This window comes from Equus przewalskii, chromosome 22 (genome assembly GCF_037783145.1).
Source record: "Equus przewalskii isolate Varuska chromosome 22, EquPr2, whole genome shotgun sequence".
Lineage (NCBI taxonomy): Eukaryota > Metazoa > Chordata > Mammalia > Perissodactyla > Equidae > Equus > Equus przewalskii.
Genome location: NC_091852.1, coordinates 24,582,342 through 24,600,098, shown reverse-complemented (window position 1 = coordinate 24,600,098; position 17,757 = coordinate 24,582,342). Strand labels below are relative to the sequence as shown.

The window sequence follows — 17,757 nt, the reverse complement described above, 5'->3', positions numbered from 1 at the left end:
TCAATCAACGTGATACACCACATCAACAAACTGAGGAATAAAAACCACATGATCATCTCAATAGATGCAGAGAAGGCATTTGACAAGATCCAACAGCCATTTATGATAAAAACTCTGAACAAAATGGGCATAGAAGGAAACTACCTCAACATAATAAAGGCCATATACGACAAACCCATAGCCAACATCATACTCAATGGGCAAAAACTGAACCCCATCCCCCTGAAAACAGGAACAAGACAAGGATGCCCTCTATCACCACTCTTATTTAACATAGTACTGGAGGTCCTGGCCAGAGCCATCAGGCAAGAAAAAGGAATAAAAGGAATCCAAATAGGGAGGGAAGAAGTGAAACTCTCGCTGTTTGCAGACGACATGATCTTATATATAGAAAACCCCAAAGACTCCATTGGAATACTGTTAGAAGTAATCAACAACTACAGCAAAGTTGCAGGGTATAAAATCAATTTGCGTAAATCAGTAGCATTTCTATACTCCAGTAATGAACCAACAGAAAAAGAACTCAAGAATACAATACCATTCACAATCGCAACAAAAAGAATAAAATACCTTGGGGTAAATTTAACTAAGGAAGAGAAGGACCTATATAATGAAAATTACAAGGCCTTTCTGAGAGAATTGGATGACGACATAAGGAGATGGAAAGACATTCCATGTACATGGATTGGAAGAATAAACATAGTTAAAATGTCCATTCTACCTAAAGCAATCTACAGATTCAACGCCATCCCAGTCAGAATCCCAATGACATTCTTTACAGAATTAGAACAAAGAATCCTAAAATTCATATGGGGCAACAAAAGACCCCGAATTGCTAAAGCAATCCTGAGAAAAAAGAACAAACGGGAGGCATCACAATCCCTGACTTCAAAACATACTACAAAGCTACAGTAATCAAAACAGCATGGTACTGGTACAAAAACAGGTGCACAGATCAATGGAACAGAATTGAAAGCCCAGAAATAAAACCACACATCTACGGACAGCTTATCTTTGACAAAGGAGCTGAGGGCATACAATGGAGAAAAGAAAGTCTTTTCAACAAATGGTGCTGGGAAAACTGGAAAGCCACATGTAAAAGAATGAAAATTGACCATTCTTTTTCACCATTCACCAAAATAAACTCAAAATGGATTAAAGTCCTAAAGGTGAGACCTGAAACCATAAGGCTTCTGGAAGAAAACCTAGGCAGTACACTCTTTGACATCAGTATTAAAAGGATCTTTTTGGACACCATGCCTTCTCAGAGAAGGGAAACAATAGAAAGAATAAACAAATGGGACTTCATCAGATTAAAGAGCTTTTTCAAGGCAAATGAAAACAGGATTGAAACAAAAAAACAACCCACTAACTGGGAAAAAAATATTGGCAAGTCATATATCTGACAAAGGCTTAATATCCTTAATATATAAAGAACTCTCGCAACTCAATCACAAAACATCAAACAACCCAATCAAAAAATGGGCTGGAGGCATGAACAGACATTTCTCCAAAGAAGATATACTGATGGCCAATAGGCACATGAAAAGATGCTCATCATCGCTGATCACCAGGGAAATGCAAATCAAAACTACACTAAGATATCACTTTACACCCGTTAGAATGACAAAAATATCTAAAACTAATAGCAACAAATGTTGGAGAGGTTGCAGAGAAAAAGGAACCCTCATACACTGCTGGTGGGAATGCAAACTGGTGCAGCCACTATGGAAAACAGTATGGAGATTCCTCAAAAAACTAAAAATAGAACTACCATACGATCCAGCCATCCCACTACTGGGTATTTATCCAAAGAGCCTGAAGTCAGCAATCCCAAAAGTCCTGTGCACCCCAATGTTTATTGCAGCACTGTTTACAATAGCCAAGACGTGGAAGCAACCTAAGCGCCCATCAACAGATGAATGGATAAAGATGTGGTACATATATACAATGGAATACTACTCAGCTGCAAAACAGAACAAAATCATTCCATTTGCAATAACATGGATGGACCTTGAGAGAATTATGTTAAGTGAAATAAGCCAGCCAGAGAAAGATAATCTGTGTATGACTCCACTCATATGAGGAATTTAAAACTATGGACCAAGAACAGTTTAGTGGATACCAGGGGAAAGGTGGGGTGGGGGGTGGGCACAAAGGGTGAAGTGGTGCACCTACAACATGACTGACAAACATTAATGTACAATTGAAATTTCACAAGATTGTAACCTATCAATAACTCAATAAAAAAAAAAAAAAATAAGGGAAAAGCTTCTTAGCCTGGGCAATGATTTCTTAGATATGACACCAAAAACACAGGCAACAGAAGGAAAAATAGACAAATGAAATTACATCAAACTAAAAAGCACAGCAAAGGAAACAATCAACAAATTGAAAAGGCAAACTACAGAATTAGAGACATTTGCAATCATGTATCAGATTTTAAAAAATCTGCAAATCATATATCTGATAAAGAGTTAAAATAAAAAATTATAAGGAACTCATATAACTCAATAGCAAGACAAACCTGATTTAAAAATTGGCAAAGGACCTAAATAGACATTTCTCCAAAGATGACAAACAAATGGCCACAGGTACACGAAAAAGTGCTCAACATCATTAATCATCAGGGAAATATAAGTAAAAACCACAATGAGATATCACCTCAACCTGTTAGAATAACTATTAAAAAAAAACAAACAAAAAATAAGTGTTGGCAAGGGTGTGGAGAAAAGGGATCCCTTATACTCTGTTGGTAGGAATACAGATTGGTACAGCCACTACGAAAAACAGTATGGAGGTTCCTCAAGAAATTAAAAATAAAACTGCCATGATCTAGCAATCCCATTTTTAGGTATATATCCAAAGGAATTGAAAACAGGATCTCTAAGAGATACATGCACTCTCATGTTTATTGCAGCATTATTCACAACAGCCAAGATATAGAAGCAACATAAATGTCCATCAACAGATGAATGGATAAAGAAAACATGATACTTACACACAATGGAGTATTACTAAACATTTAAAAAGAAGGGAACCCTGTCATTTGTGACAACAGGTGTGAACCAGGAGGGCACTGTACTAAGTGAAATAAGGCAGACACAGAAGAACAAATACTACATGATCCCACTTACATGAGGAATCTAAAGGAGTCAAACTCACAGAGGTGGAGAGTAGAATGCTAGTTGCCAGGGGCTAGCGGGTGGCAGAAACAGGGATGTTTTGGTCAAGAGTACAAAGTTTCAGTTAGACAAGATGAATAAGTCCTAGAGATCTACTGTGCATAATGCCTATAGTACTATATTGCCTATAGTACAATAATACTGTATTGTGTACTCAAAAATTTGCTAAGTGGGGGTGGGGGCGGCCCAGTGGCATATTGGTTAAGTTTGTGTGCTCTGCTTCAGCAGCCTGGGGTTTGCAGGTTCAGATCCCAGGCATAGACCTACACACAGCTCATCAAGCCATGCTGTGGCAGTGCCCCACATGCAAAACAGAGGAAGAGTGCGACAGATGTTAGCTCAGCAACAATCTTCCTCAAGCAAAAACAGGAAGACTGGCAACAGATATTAGCTCAGGGCCAATCTTCTTCACCAAAAAGAAAAACTTGCTAAGAGGGTAGATCTCATGTTAAGCGTTATCCCAAAGAACAACAACAAAAAAAGAGTGGAAGAGGAAACTTCTGGAGGTGAGAGACATATTTATGGCATTGATTGTGTTTTAAAGGTGTATACTTATCTCCAAACTCATCAAGTTGTATAAATTCAATATGTACAACTTTTTGGATGTCAATCATACTGCAATAAATTAGATTTTAAAAAATAAGTATATAAAGTGATTATCAAAGTGCATGCAGAATAAGCACTTAATAAATAGTAGATACTATTATTATCTCAGTCCTCCTACATTCTTCAGATAAAATTAGCCACTCTCTACTCTTAGCTCTCCCAGCCCACTGCACATATGTCCATATCATTTTACACCTTACATCAGAACTATGTGTTTGCATATTTGTTTCCTCCACCAGACGATGAGCTCTTCTGAGGGAAGGGCGGCAGTGCATTGGTGGCACCCAAACCAAAGACCTCAAGAGAGTATCACATACATGGGAGCCATTTGCTTAAGCATTAACGAAAAGACGAAAATGAATCAACCAATCAATCTAGTCATGATGAAGCAGACAATAAAGTATCTTATCTCAGCCAACAATTACAATATCACTGTTAAGACTCTTCCAAGATTGTTCTCTAAAACATAAATAACCTTGGGAAGAAGTGAAGTTATTATGAGTCATTCTTATCTTAGTGAGGAGAGGAAAAAAATAAGAAATCTGAACCAAATGCAAAGGATACGCCATTCCTCTGATACGTTTGATTTTTCCTGGATCTGTGAGCTGAATGGGCTTCAGGACTTTCCTCACAGGGCATGAGAAAAACACTTCACCTCCTCCTCCAGGAGGCATTCCCCGTCGCACAATCTGCACATGTGGTGAGAAAGAAGAGGCAAGGTTGTAGCAAAGAGTGGATGACTGACACCCAACCCAGTGAGGTTTCACCAAGGGGCTCTTCCTTAGAAAGCAGACAGCCCTTTCACATTCAACTTGTCCATCTCTTCAAGATTAACAGCACCTTATGTTAGTTCCAAGAGGGCACATGCTAAGCAAATACACCCCATCATGTCTCAGAAAGAACGGCAGACACAGAGCCAGCATGTCCCATCAAAGCCAGGCAGGTCACTCTACCATCAGGACCTATTTCTTCATCCTTAAAAAGAGAGATTGACCTAGTTCGTGAGCTAATCCCATTTCTTAACCATCAGGAACTTATTTCTCCTTCTATGCAATTAACTGATCTATCAAAACTCTATACTATTAAATAAAAATGAAGTCATTTCCCATGTTTAAAAACACCAGTTTAAAAAGCAGAGATTCTAAACAGCTTAAGACATCCAGTGTTATCACACTTGATTGATGCAATTCCTTTCAACGGCAAACAAACAGATGTTACATTACTTCTACTAGTTTTTGAAAATACTGTTAATTCTCAGGGGCATCCAGGTTGATCTAGATTAGGGAGGCAATATGGCCAGAATCCTGGCTCCACTACTTATTAGCTGAGTGACACGGATGCAGCTGTTATAAGGAATTAAGGAGTTAATATACATGGAATGCTTATGACAGTGCCTACCACAAAGTAAGTGCAATGTAACTGCTGGCTACTATCGTCATTACTCAAGTGTCCCTTCCACTTGAAGTCTATAACGTTTGGTTCACGAGTCCTGTGTGTCTTCTCAAAAATGATGACTTCAAATGTAATACACACACACAGAGTCATACAGCTCTTCCAATGAGCTGATAAGAAAACGTTTTATGCAGATATATACAGCCAACAATTCATACATTCTTACCTTTAGCTCAAACGATTCACCATCAATCCCAAACTGTTTCAGTAGAGGAAGGGCTGTTGCCTTAAGAACATCAACCTGCAGAATTATTTCAGAAAAAAAGGTTTAATTAAACCTTGAGCAGTGGCCAGCCTAGTGGTGCAGTGGTTAAGGTCACACGCTCCACTTCGCCAGCCCAGGGTTCACAGTTTGGATCCTGGGCACGGACCTACGTACCGCTCACCAAGCCATGTCGTGGCAGCATCCCTCTATACAAAATAGAGGAAGACTGCCACATACGTTAGCTCAGGGAGAATCTTTCTCAAGCAAAAAGAGGAAGATTGGCAACAGATGTCAGCCAAGGGCCACTCTTCCTCACCAAACAAAAGCCTAGAGAAGATGGAAAGAAGAAAGAGTCTATGAAGTTGGTTGAGGCTTAGCAACCAGGTAGATGATACAGTCTAGTAAAGAGAAAGGATGCTGGCTTACAACTGCAGGCATGGGCTGGCTCTGCTCCCGAGTAAGGCCGAGCTTTTACAAGCCACTGGCTCCTCTGAGCCCCCTTCCTCATTTATGACATGGAGACTTACATCTACCTTACAAGTTATCATCGTGAGCATCACATGCATCATGCAAAAAGCATTAACAAACTGCTGGGCTCATACAGAAAACAAACTGGGACCTAAGCTCATTCTTTTAGGTATAAACACTATGGAAGAAAATAGCCTTTTTCATTAATCTTTTTCTAACATGGTTGTTTAAACGTTCAGAACCAGTAGCAGTCCGAGCCAAAGCAAACCAAACGAACTGCTCAACGGCTTCCTAAGAACCCTGCTGACGCCCACCCCACAGGCAGTTGAAGGGTAGGTGGTGAGTCCACGAGGGAGTGGGAGCAGCACAAATCCCAACCTGCACAGTTCATGGCATGGCTGTGCCAAGTGTTACTGTTATTTCTTCCCTATTCAGAACTGGGAGGAGGCCTGGGGTCCTTTCTTGTTCATCTGTAGATTCCTCATAGAGTATAAGGACGACATTCAAATCACGTTTCTCTAACAATTCAGCAAATGCTGCCTCAACTGCAACATGGGAAAGAAAACGACTCCCTTACTTGTTCCCAATGGAACAAGAGGGCCAGCAGCATGAGCAGAGGGTGTAGGGAAGGCCCTGGTCCTGCTTCAGGCTCTGCCTCTAGTCAGCTGTGTGGCCTCAGACAAGAAAATCCCAAATGTCTGAATTTCCTTGTCTCTGAGGTAAGGGGTTCAGCCTGTCTCCAAATTGCTACCAACTCCAACATGGGAAGATTCAATAGAATGATATTCCAATAAGGCTGTGGAGCAGCGAATAGGCCCCAACTACATATTCTGATATCAGAAAATTAACCAGAGGTAGAAATGACCTATGAAGCCTAGGAAAATGTTCAGAATAGATTGGGTGGGGCAGAAGCAGTTACTAATAAAACTCATAAGATTATAGCTAATTTCAATTAAATATTAAAGCTAAACACACCCCAAAACTTAAAATATGTATTTGGGATTGCCAGAACCAAAAAGAATTCAGTCTAGGCTAGTATTAAGGGCATCTGGGGAGAAGGCCAAGCCTTCTGGAGAAGTGGGGGATGCAAGGATGCAAGTTACTCTGCCTGCATGACTCCCTGGAACCAGGCAGCCACCAGCTCTCCTGAGGAAAAGAAAAGTGAGTATCCTTTCTGGCTCATCCTACCTATATTTGGAGTCATAAAGGATGAAGTAAAATCTGAGGGTCAGTCAGAAGTCCAAGTGTAACTCCAGGTGTGATCCTGTCTCCTAAACCAATCTCCATCTGACGTGGAGCGCAGGCAACTTGGTGCGGTGGACAAGGGCTGGAAAAGCAGATGTGGGCTTGAGTCTCACTCCGCCTCTTACCACTTATGTGACCTGGACACTTCCCTATCTCCCCGGGGCCCTGGTTTCCTGCTGAATAAAACCAGGGGCTGGAATGGACATGCTCCACAGTCTCCTCCAGCTCTGCACACTAGTTTTAGCAGAGTGGGGGTGGTCTGCAAGTTCTGCTTAAGGGAAACTGAGCAGTCATTCTGTGGTTAGAGAGAAAATGCAAAAGTCTGACTCAAGTAGCACCTGAGAGCAAAGGCATCACCCTTCAGTTCAGTCAATCAATCAACAGGTAGAAATGTAATCAGAGCCATGCCAAACAGAAAAAGGAAAGAAACTTGCTCTCAGTTACTTTGTCTGAAACAGTGACAAGAACAGGGTTCTCACAGGGTTGGTACAAGAATTAAATAAAAATGGATACATATATACGTACCTCTGTACACCTAGAACAGTGCCCAGCACACAACAGACTTTATTGTACTTCTTTTTCCCTTCCAGGAGGGTAATGAAAAAGAATGAAATCCTCACTCACCATTTGAGCAAGTCGATAGCACCAATAAATATCTACCAGGGGCTCTGGTGCCAAATCACTGAGATTCAAAGGAGACCTCCTGCAACTTTTCTTTTGAGGAAGTTCTGAGGAAAAAATAGTCCCTACCCATTTGTAAAGCTCATCCTGTCACTTCTGCTCCATATCTTCATCCCCCTCTGGACTTATGCAGGAGTTGTTACCCTTATTAAATCCCCCAACCCCTTTTATTTAATTCTTTCCTTCTGCATCACAGCTTCTCTTTGGCCTATAAGCAAGCTCAAATTTCCCCTCATTTAAAAAAAATTCCCAACCTCAGCTCTGCAGGAGTCATCCTATCTAGCCTTCTGGAAGAACCTCTAACTTTCCGTGGTTCTCTTTTCTACTTATTCCTGAACCTGTGACTGTCCTTACTCTCCAATGACACTGCTCTCTCAAAGGTCAATAAAACTTCTCACCGCTGAATCTCCCTGTCCAATCCTAACGCAACTCCTGCAAAGACTGGCTCTCTCGGTCATCCCGACTCTTAGGACTCAACTCCTGCTCGGCTTCTCCAAACACTTCTATCTCCACAGCCACTGTCTCCAGCTCCTCTTGCCCCACTCACACGTTAAACATTCATTTCCTCTTCTTCTATTCTCAGTCCCCGGGACTACGGACAAAAACTAACACCCACAGAGGCCAGAAAGGGAATTTAAATTAATGATGAAGTCAGCTAAGACCCCAAGATAACTGGAGAGCTCACGTCTTATCCAAAGAGGGCAGCTGATGCTCAGCTCAAACTGATAGCTCTCTGGAGGAACAGTCATCCAGCACTGCCACATCAACCTCCTGTAACATAAAATCTGAGGTTTCGAACAGGAACAACCAATTCAGATACACACACCACCAGACTGTGCAAGCCAAAGGAAAACACCTGTATGATGAATTCAACTACAAAGCCACCAGGGTTCAACCTCCACACTGGTCAATCTCATTCTCCTAGGGATTTAAGTATCAGTAGGTGAGATCCTCATGACCTATCTCTGAAGCTCCAACTGCTAACTAGATATCCCCATATGGATATCCCACCAATATCCCAGAGAACAGGACCAAAATCAAACATAACACCCATTGGCCTACCAAAACTTCCCTCTTTCCTGTATCAAACTCTTTCTGATCACTATCCTTCAAGTCAACCAGGACAGAAATCATGGAGTTATTTATAACCACTTCCTCCTATCCCATCTCCAATTAGCTGTCAAGTTACGAAGTCTCCCCTCCACACTGTACTTCATATCTGTCCTTTCCTTTCCACTTCCATCTCCATAATGTTCAAGCAAGCTGACACCTCTCCAATTCATTCTTTATTCAGCCTCCAGAGTTATCTTCCTAAAACCCAGACTGACTCTGTGGCTTTCCTTCCTCTAGAAAACCTTCCCCAACCCTCACACTTTGCTTATATCTCTATCAGATCCCAGAAGTATTCAGCCTTGTGGTCTCCCTAGCTGGGTTCACAGCTGTCCACCCCATGAGACCGAGTCCCCTAAGAGCAGAACTCATTGTACTCATCCTTGTGTGCAGAGAGTAAATGCAGACATGAACTGATGGAGAAACCAGACATTAAAGAGAAAGCTCGAAATGAAGGAGCCACAGGCTGAAGAAGTTACTCTTTATCCCGGATTAGATGTATTTATTTTATACTGGACTGCAGCCAGAGACTAACCAAGGTCATTTTAGTCATGCAGTTCGCAAAAGCAGATAGTCCTGCAGCATACGAAAACAGATTTTTTTTTAACTCTGCATAAAAGAGTTAAGTACTATTTCTGGGGAACTTGTCAACTAATCTTTGTCACTATTAATACACAAAACCTGTTAAAATATTGCCAGTGATAAGAGCTGTTAAGATTATTAGCAATTAGAGAAAAACAGTACAAAACTGGGACCAACAGCACCAGTCACCTATAGACTTCAGGGCCTTTTCCCATTATTCAAGGCACCTTCCTCCCCACTCCAATCTAAGTATACAGACCTCGTCACACTTTTAACTGAAGGGCCCATTTCCTAGAATATTCCAGAAAATGCAGGAAGAAAGCAATCATTTGAAATTAGTTTAAAATTCTAAACAGTTTATGCAACATTCCTTTACAGCTAAGAATTCCAGATCTTGCACTGTACTTGGGATTCTAGGAAAAGAGTTTATGTACCTGAATTCCCAAGAATTGGGGAATAAGTCTTTTAATGCCTAAGAACACATTAACCATAGTGTCTCGGTGAATACCAGCAGTCTCCACTTCAGGATTCACCACACCACCTAACTGGTCTTCCCTGGTTAGGAAAGCTACACAGCCCTCAGCTCTAAGATACCGTCTCTAGACAGGAGAGCAACCAAAGATGGGCATCCTTCCCGCCCAAGAAGAGATCTAAGGCAGGCCTGGACACAGGACTTCCCTAATCTCTCTCTGTCTCTCTCTCTCTCTCTCTCTCCACACACACACACACACACACACACACACACACAAAACCCATCCCAGACTGGCACTAAGACAGTTGTGGTGGCTACAGTGAAAATTCCACCTGTATATTAAAGTATCCTCTCCATACGTGGAGGAAAATTAGCGTGTTTAATAAGAAGCTTGCTGGTGCCCATACGCTATCAAAGCTCACATATACCTTCGTTGCCCTTATGCCTTTTTTCTAAACCTGCAAATTCTTCTTGGAAGAAGAAAGTGCTAAAGTTTACGGTTGAAGCCTGAGCAAGTCAAGATCACGCTGCAGCAATGCCAAGGAGAGATTATTTTCTGTCTAAACTTTTGATCTGCTGCCTTCCAGCCTCAGCTATCACATGACCTCATGAAAGTTCCACTCCCATACACTTCAGCCATCAGAGCCATATTTCATGTCAACGATGACGAGACTGCAAGCATCTGTTCTGAAGGTTCTTAGACACAACAATGAAAGGCACCTTGATGAATGTTAACAATTGTCACTGAATTTGACGATTACAAGTCTTGGTTCATCTGCCTCCTAGAGTGATTAATCTCTAAATCTCAAGGAAAACAACAAAACAAATAGGCTCAACAATAAACCTGTGCTTTATCAGGCACTTGTTTCTCAAAAGTTCACTTGTGCCAAGAGACAAAACAAAAATCACACCATGGTTTGGTTTGGTCCCACTACTCACCGAAGGGTCAGTCTGGTCATTGGTCACTCCTCGCAGAACTATTCTTAACGGGTGCTTCATAAATGGAGCCAGGCAAAGAAGACTCTCCAGGTAATAGCCAATGCTGCGAAGGACACTACAGTCATGTTCCACAGATCCACCATACAGGAGGCCAGGCTGATAATATAACGTCGTTCCTTACACGGGAGGAAAGAAAGCCACATTCAGCAGAAAAAAAAAAGTATCACACAGGCAACGAAGGCAGTGAGTCGCAAAGGGGAAGTCTGACAAGGGCATCCAAGAGAGTTCAAAATGCCATTCCTAAGAGCCCACAGTTCAATCCAAAAGCTGACTCATTACTGTCAAGCCCTTGTAACAATAATAAACTGCGAGTGTAATTTAATAAACAGTAATAAATCAAACCCCTCCCCAAGCCACCCAAATTGCCAAAGTCGTGGCAGGGCACAGAGGAGAGATTCTAATGGACACCCTAGCCTCCGAGGAGCACACTTTTAGACTCTGCTGATGAAGGGCAGGGAGGCGTTACAAATGATGTTCTGAAATCATCATACCAGCAACCAGCGTCTTCTAGGCCCTTGAAATGAGATTTCTCATATATCACAGTCACCAAACAAGTACTTTATGGCACTTAATGCCATTAACAGTAGCTATTTTAATTTAATAGTAATAAATAAAATTATTGAATAGCTTTAGTGGAAACTCTTTATTATCTTTATTCACTCTTTCACATATTCGTATCATCCAAAAAGTTTCTTACTGGATTTACATATTGGAGGGGGAAGAAAAGTAAAATACTCTAGATGATCTGAGGGTTATAAATGGGTGAACTAGGTATTTTTGTTGCTCAAATGTTTTGCAATGTCTTCTGGCACAATTTACCAATAAGCAAATTTCAGAGGAAGGAGATGTGTTCAGTCACTCAAAAGGAAAGTCGTTCTTGAGAGTTTCATAAAATAAACTTAAGTTTTACTATATTAAAAACCAAAATCCCAACAATCACAATCAGAATCATATTCTTCCCACACTTCTCTAAGGGAAAGATTCTACATTACTTATTCTAAATATTATTAGAGTCATAAAACCAATCCTTTAGGTCAAAAAGCCAAAAGAAGACTACATAACCACTAAACTCTGCAAATCTGTTTATGCCTTCAAATTAACCAAATGAGAAATTGACCAGATTATCAGAATGAAGGCTTTTACTTGAGAGGGGCAGGCAGGATGGGATGAAGTGGAAGCGGGATCATGTAAATATCTCATTTCCCAACCTAAGCTGCAGATGTTAGAATTACCTGCCCTCTGATTCGCCAATAAAAATTGCTGAAAAAATCTCCAAGAACTTCAAAGTGAACAAGCCAAGGAAGACTAAGGGACTCATAGCTTGCAAAGGGCATCTGAAGTCTCATGCCTGAAACCTGTTCTCTACAAGGTATGGCTGAATGCAGCTACAGGTCAATGAGTCTGATGTGGTGGATGGTCACTTAGAAAGCCAAGCTTGTCTTCTTTCTTAAGAGAGCCAACCTATGAGAAAGGTGAGAGTTTCCTTTGATGAATACACATGCAAAGGTACATAGTTCATGGAGTTGGCCAAAGGATGCTGGCCATGGTATCCTACACAATATAGATACAAGAGTTTCTAATAGCAAACAAAGAGCTAGAAACCACCTAAATGTCATTGAAATACTGAGAGGGACTTGCATGTGCCAGGCAGGGAAAGTTCTCTGAGACATGTGTGCTAGTAAAAAATAGTTAGCTGCAGGATAATATGAAGAGCATGACCCTTTTGATGGTTTGAGATACAAGGTGCCCATGTAAGCAAATGCATATAAATGAAACAAAGGCACACACCCCAGGCTGTGACTGTGGCTGCCCCCGGGGAGAGTGGAAGAGGAAACAGGTGAAGGGATTTTTCACATTTTTTGCATATACTTGTACAAACTTCTTTTGAAAGGCAAAATAAAACAATAAAATTCAGCACATACAATTACCTCAGAGCTTGTTGTAAGATTTTAATGTGACAATATAAGTATATAAATGGACTTTGAAAAGTTGTAGGTAAATGTTAGGTATAAAATATATTGTTAAAAAAGAGGAAGTGGTTGCTTGTTGATTTGAAAGTTTCATTCTTCTAACTTCCTTAAATCAAGTGTGTGCCCCTTAAATTGGCAGATTTCATATACATCTCCAGACAATTGTATCACAGACAGGAAACTGGGTCTTTTCATCTGAGCACAATATTTATAACATCAAAAGGAGTGAGAAACAGAGGAATATTTAAGTAGCACATGTAGGTGCTTTCAGCAATGGGAAGAAAAAAGGAGCTTACCTGTTTGATTTATTTCGATTCGAGAACCATTAGTTATTTTGTCCAAGAGCCTTATGAAGCTGGCTTCAAAATCTGTGGGAAAAAGAGAAAGCAGAGTGGCCTCATCTTAGGTCACCATTTCCAGAAAGCACGTAGGTACTTCCTCCATCACACCTGGATTTTCCTCAGGATCTGGATGGGATCTCACTGGTTGAGGAAGCTGAGACTTGAAAAGCACTACCTACCATATATATGTTTAGTAGAGCGATTAGAAACAACTCAGCTTTCACATTCCACAAAAAACTGTGACTCTACCAGCAATCTAATGGGATATTAATTTCAGCAGCATAACACTCATAAAGATCTGTTCTTCTGACCTCAGGAGTGCATGCCAAACATGGGAAGAACAGTAGAAAGTAGGGAAGAGTTTTATTTTATTTTATTTTTTAGAGATTGGCACCTGAGCTAACAACTGTTGCCAATCTTTTTGTTTGTTTTTTTTTTTGCTTTTTTCTCTCCAAATCCCCCCAGTTCATAGTTGTATATTTTCGTTGTGGGTCCTTCCATTTGTGGCATGTGTGACGCCGCCTCAGCATGGCCTGATGAGTGGCGCCCAGGATCCGAAGCAGCAAAACCCTGGGCCGCCGAAGCAGAGCACCCAAACTTAACCACTCGGCCACGGGGTCGGTCCCTAGGGAAGAGTTTTAAAGTCAAATTCTTACTCGCTCTAGAATACCTGAGGGCAGATTAAATCAAGGGCTCCCCTTCAGTCTCAGACGTAGTAAGAGGTCACTGTCTCTGCCATTCAACAAAGTGCCCCTTCTTCCTCCTTCTATCATCTTACTGATCTAGAGTTACCCGACCAATTCAGTTTTTTTAATTTCATTACAAAGATACCTGAATGTACAGTATTACTGCTACCTTTATTTAAACGCACGCTTTAGCTTCAACCTCCTGCCCATGAAGAAGGACAGGAAGACCAACTCTTCTGCACTGAAGGCACTGTGACTGTCTGATGCTTTAGGCAGTTTCCACTCCTGTAATAAACTAGCAGAGTTGGGGAACACAGACCCCGTGGTCACATGAACTCATCTCAAAGGGTGAGCAGATCAACTAAGCAATTCCTATCCACCTGTTCTGTTACTTAACGCTGTCCCATAACTCCTGTCATAGTAGATTCTGCAATCTGTACCAAGAGCACTAGGCTAGAAGTCAGAAACACTATTAAGTCCTGAAACAAGTAATAATAGTTAATAACAGCTGCTGTGTAGTAATGCTTACCTTACAGCCATACATTCTCTCATTTAATCCTCATAACCCCGAGACAAGAAGTGCCATTCCCATTTTATAGAAAGCTGAGGCCCAAGAATGCTGACTAGCTTGCCCTGGTCAAACAACTAGCAAGTGGCAGAGCCAGGAGTCAAGCCCAACTCTGTCCTGCTCCAAAGTCCATGCTCTTAACCTCACCACAACACTAGTTTGCCTAACTCAGGTTAATCCCTGGGAGCCAACCTCTTCCTCTAGAAAATCAAAGACCTATCCAACTGTGGGCAGTGACCTACCGAGGGATCCTGCAGACAATTTAATGGGTTCCCAATCAATCTATGTTTAATGAAATCAGAAGAGAATAAATGATTTCAGAGTAAGTGTACATAATAAGGGTGCAGTTCATAAAATTTTGGTCTCAGTTTTACATAAATTTGTATGTGTATTAGGTTGTGGTATAAGTAGCATCACAAAAATTAAAAAGTAACTATAAAAGTGAACTAGAAATTACTTCTACAGCCTTTTTATAAAAAAAATTCTGTTTTGAAAAATCAAGCATGATCTATCACACAATGCCACTTTCTCCATATGTTTACAGAAAATGCAAATTACTCTGCACAAAAAAGGGGAAAACTTGATTTGCTCAAGCTTTCGAGGTGCCTAAATGGGAGAGGGGAACAAGCATTTACGAATAAAGCCCAGGATTAAATTCCATAGCTTTTACAGATTATCAAAGAAAAAAAACAAATGTATGAGTTTAGAAATAATTTTTTTCTTTTTTTGCAATCCACAGGAATTCTTAAACATGAACACAGTTAAAACTGCCCAGCACAGGAACACGAGTAGGAACAGAATAGACACATAAAGAGACCTCCAGGCAGCATCATGCCCTGGTCACAGCAGAACCAAACACAGCTCATTCCAGAATCCTGGCAACAGTGAAGATATAGCTCCATCACCTGGTACAAAAAAGATCTCAAGTTCATCTAATAATATTAAGACTGAAGTCTCAGACTTCATTGAGACAACATGAGTAGGACTCCTTGCCCCTTCACTTGCCATACACCGTTTATGACTCTTCCTCTTCAAGACTGCTCCTGGGGCTACAAAAGTTCACGTTACAGGAAATGTTCCAAAAATAAGCACAATTTTACTACATTGCTTAGGAATACATAATTAGGTTAAAAAGCTGTAAAGAGAATCAACATGAATACCATAACTGTCAGGAAAAGTGACTACCATCAGGGGCACAGAAGGGAGTAGCAAATGGGCAATGTTCTATTTCTTGACCTGGACGGGGTCACACAGGTGTTCACTTTATAATCCTTTAAGAACTACTTTTATGTCATGCATTTTTTATGTTATCACATTTCACATTTTAAACAAATTTGCACTGTTAGGACCTCTAATCTCAGGATTCCTTAATACCACCTCCTATGCCTAATGTCCTCCCCTAACCCCCAAAGAAGTGAGCTGGTCATTTCTTTAAAGGAGTCGGTAACTCCTATAAGACAGTGGCAGTTGTCAGCCTGATCCATTCCTCACTAAGATAGGCAAAACTGTCTCAAAGAAGGGGAGCAGAAGAAAGAATAGACTCAAAAGATCTACACTTTAAAAATAAGAAGCAAATCTCAAATACAGTTTTGACTTAAATATCTACAAATACTAGTCTGCTTAAATAAATTATGGGGCATCTATATACGTGAACACTCTGCAGCCTTAAAATTAATAAGGTTTTTTCATATACTGATATGAATCATCTCCATGGTATACTGAGTGAAAAAAAAGTAAGATGCAGACAGCCATTTGTGTGAAAAATAAAAAAGTGCAAATGTATTTGCTCATTTATACAAAAACCAGTCCTGAAAAGAAGCACAACAATCTAGTAACACTGATTGCTCCACAGGGAAGGAACATTGGGAAAAGAGACAACCCTTTGGTTCCCTTTGAATTTCATGCCATGTGTATGTGTTTTTAAAAATACATAAAATTTAAATTAAAAATATAAATAAAGGTACTGTAACACAATCTAAATAGCCAACAAAACTGCTCTCATTAAATAGCTTATGAAAGATCTTTACAATAATTTGCGGCCATTAAAAGTATTTTTTAAATAATTATTTAATTACACGAGGAAATGTTCACACTATGGTATGGAAAAAATAAGTAACATATACAACGTGATTTCAATTTCTTTAGAGAAGTAACTAAAAGAGAGCAAACTATTAACACATGAAATTAGGAGTCATTATTTTCCTTGTTAAATCCAAAACAATAGATATTAAAAACACATACTCAATTCTCATAACAAATTTTTTTTTAAGGAAGATTAGCCCTGAGCTAACAACTGCCACCAATCCTCTTTTTGCTGAGGAAGACTGGCCCTGAGCTAACATCCGTGCCCATATTCCTCTACTTTATATGTGGGATGCCTGCCACAGCATGGCTTGACAAGCGGTGCATAGGTTCATGCCCGGGATCCAAACCAGCAAGCGCCAGGCTGCCAAAGCAGAATGTGTTAACTTAATCGCTGCACCACTGGGCTGGCCCCTCAGATTAAGTTAAAAGATGTCATTCATTTGGAAATAATGTATGTATAAAATATATACATATTTTATGTTTAATATGTAGTTACGCACAGTGTAATAAATAATGTTATATTTTAACTTAAAGAAATATATAACATCTTTCCTAAAGTGTGAACAGATTAAAAAAATATTGCAGACCATAATAAAATGTCTTAAACAGAAATACCAATTTAATCAAAATACACAGGAGTCTACTAAAAAAAATTTTACCACTCTAAATACCTTAGTTATTAAGAAAAGCAAGAGCAAAATGAACTGAGATTTTAGAAGTGGAACAAAATTACAAGCCAAAAAGTAAATGACAATAATAATCTCAAAAGAAGAGATAAACAAAATGGAAAATATAGTAGAAAAAAATTAAGCTAATTCATTGAGAAGATACAACACAAATCAATAGCTTCATTCATTTGTAAAAGGAAAGAAAATGTGAATTAATAAAGCCAGAAGTAAAAACTACAGTTAATAAAAAAGATTAATAGCTTTTGTGGCAAATATTCTCTATTATTTATTGATACATTTGAAATTAAGACGGATAACTATGTAAACAGATGACAACTCAAAACAGATAAACCAGAAAAAGACACAAAAAGACAAACCCAATACAAAGCAAATGAGAAAATTAATTAAATAACAAGCAGAAAAGAGCAGTGATG

The 17,757-nt window shown here is 39.9% G+C and overlaps 1 protein-coding gene across 3 annotated transcripts in view; it reads right to left on the bottom strand.

Annotated features, from left to right (window-relative positions):
- RCL1 (RNA terminal phosphate cyclase like 1) overlaps positions 1 to 17,757 on the bottom strand; it is a 69,701-nt gene that overhangs the window by 38,880 nt on the left and 13,064 nt on the right. For all 3 annotated transcript variants that reach the window (XR_011531453.1, XR_011531455.1, XM_070589988.1), the window contains exons 2-5: positions 13,272 to 13,343; positions 10,946 to 11,121; positions 5,410 to 5,484; positions 4,356 to 4,480 (exon numbers count right to left, since the gene is read on the bottom strand). Coding sequence is in view for 1 of the 3 variants with exons in the window: in XM_070589988.1 (XP_070446089.1) it covers positions 4,356 to 4,480; positions 5,410 to 5,484; positions 10,946 to 11,121; positions 13,272 to 13,343 (448 nt within the window). In the remaining 2 variants the exon portion in view is untranslated. The remainder of the gene's footprint in view (positions 1 to 4,355; positions 4,481 to 5,409; positions 5,485 to 10,945; positions 11,122 to 13,271; positions 13,344 to 17,757) is intronic.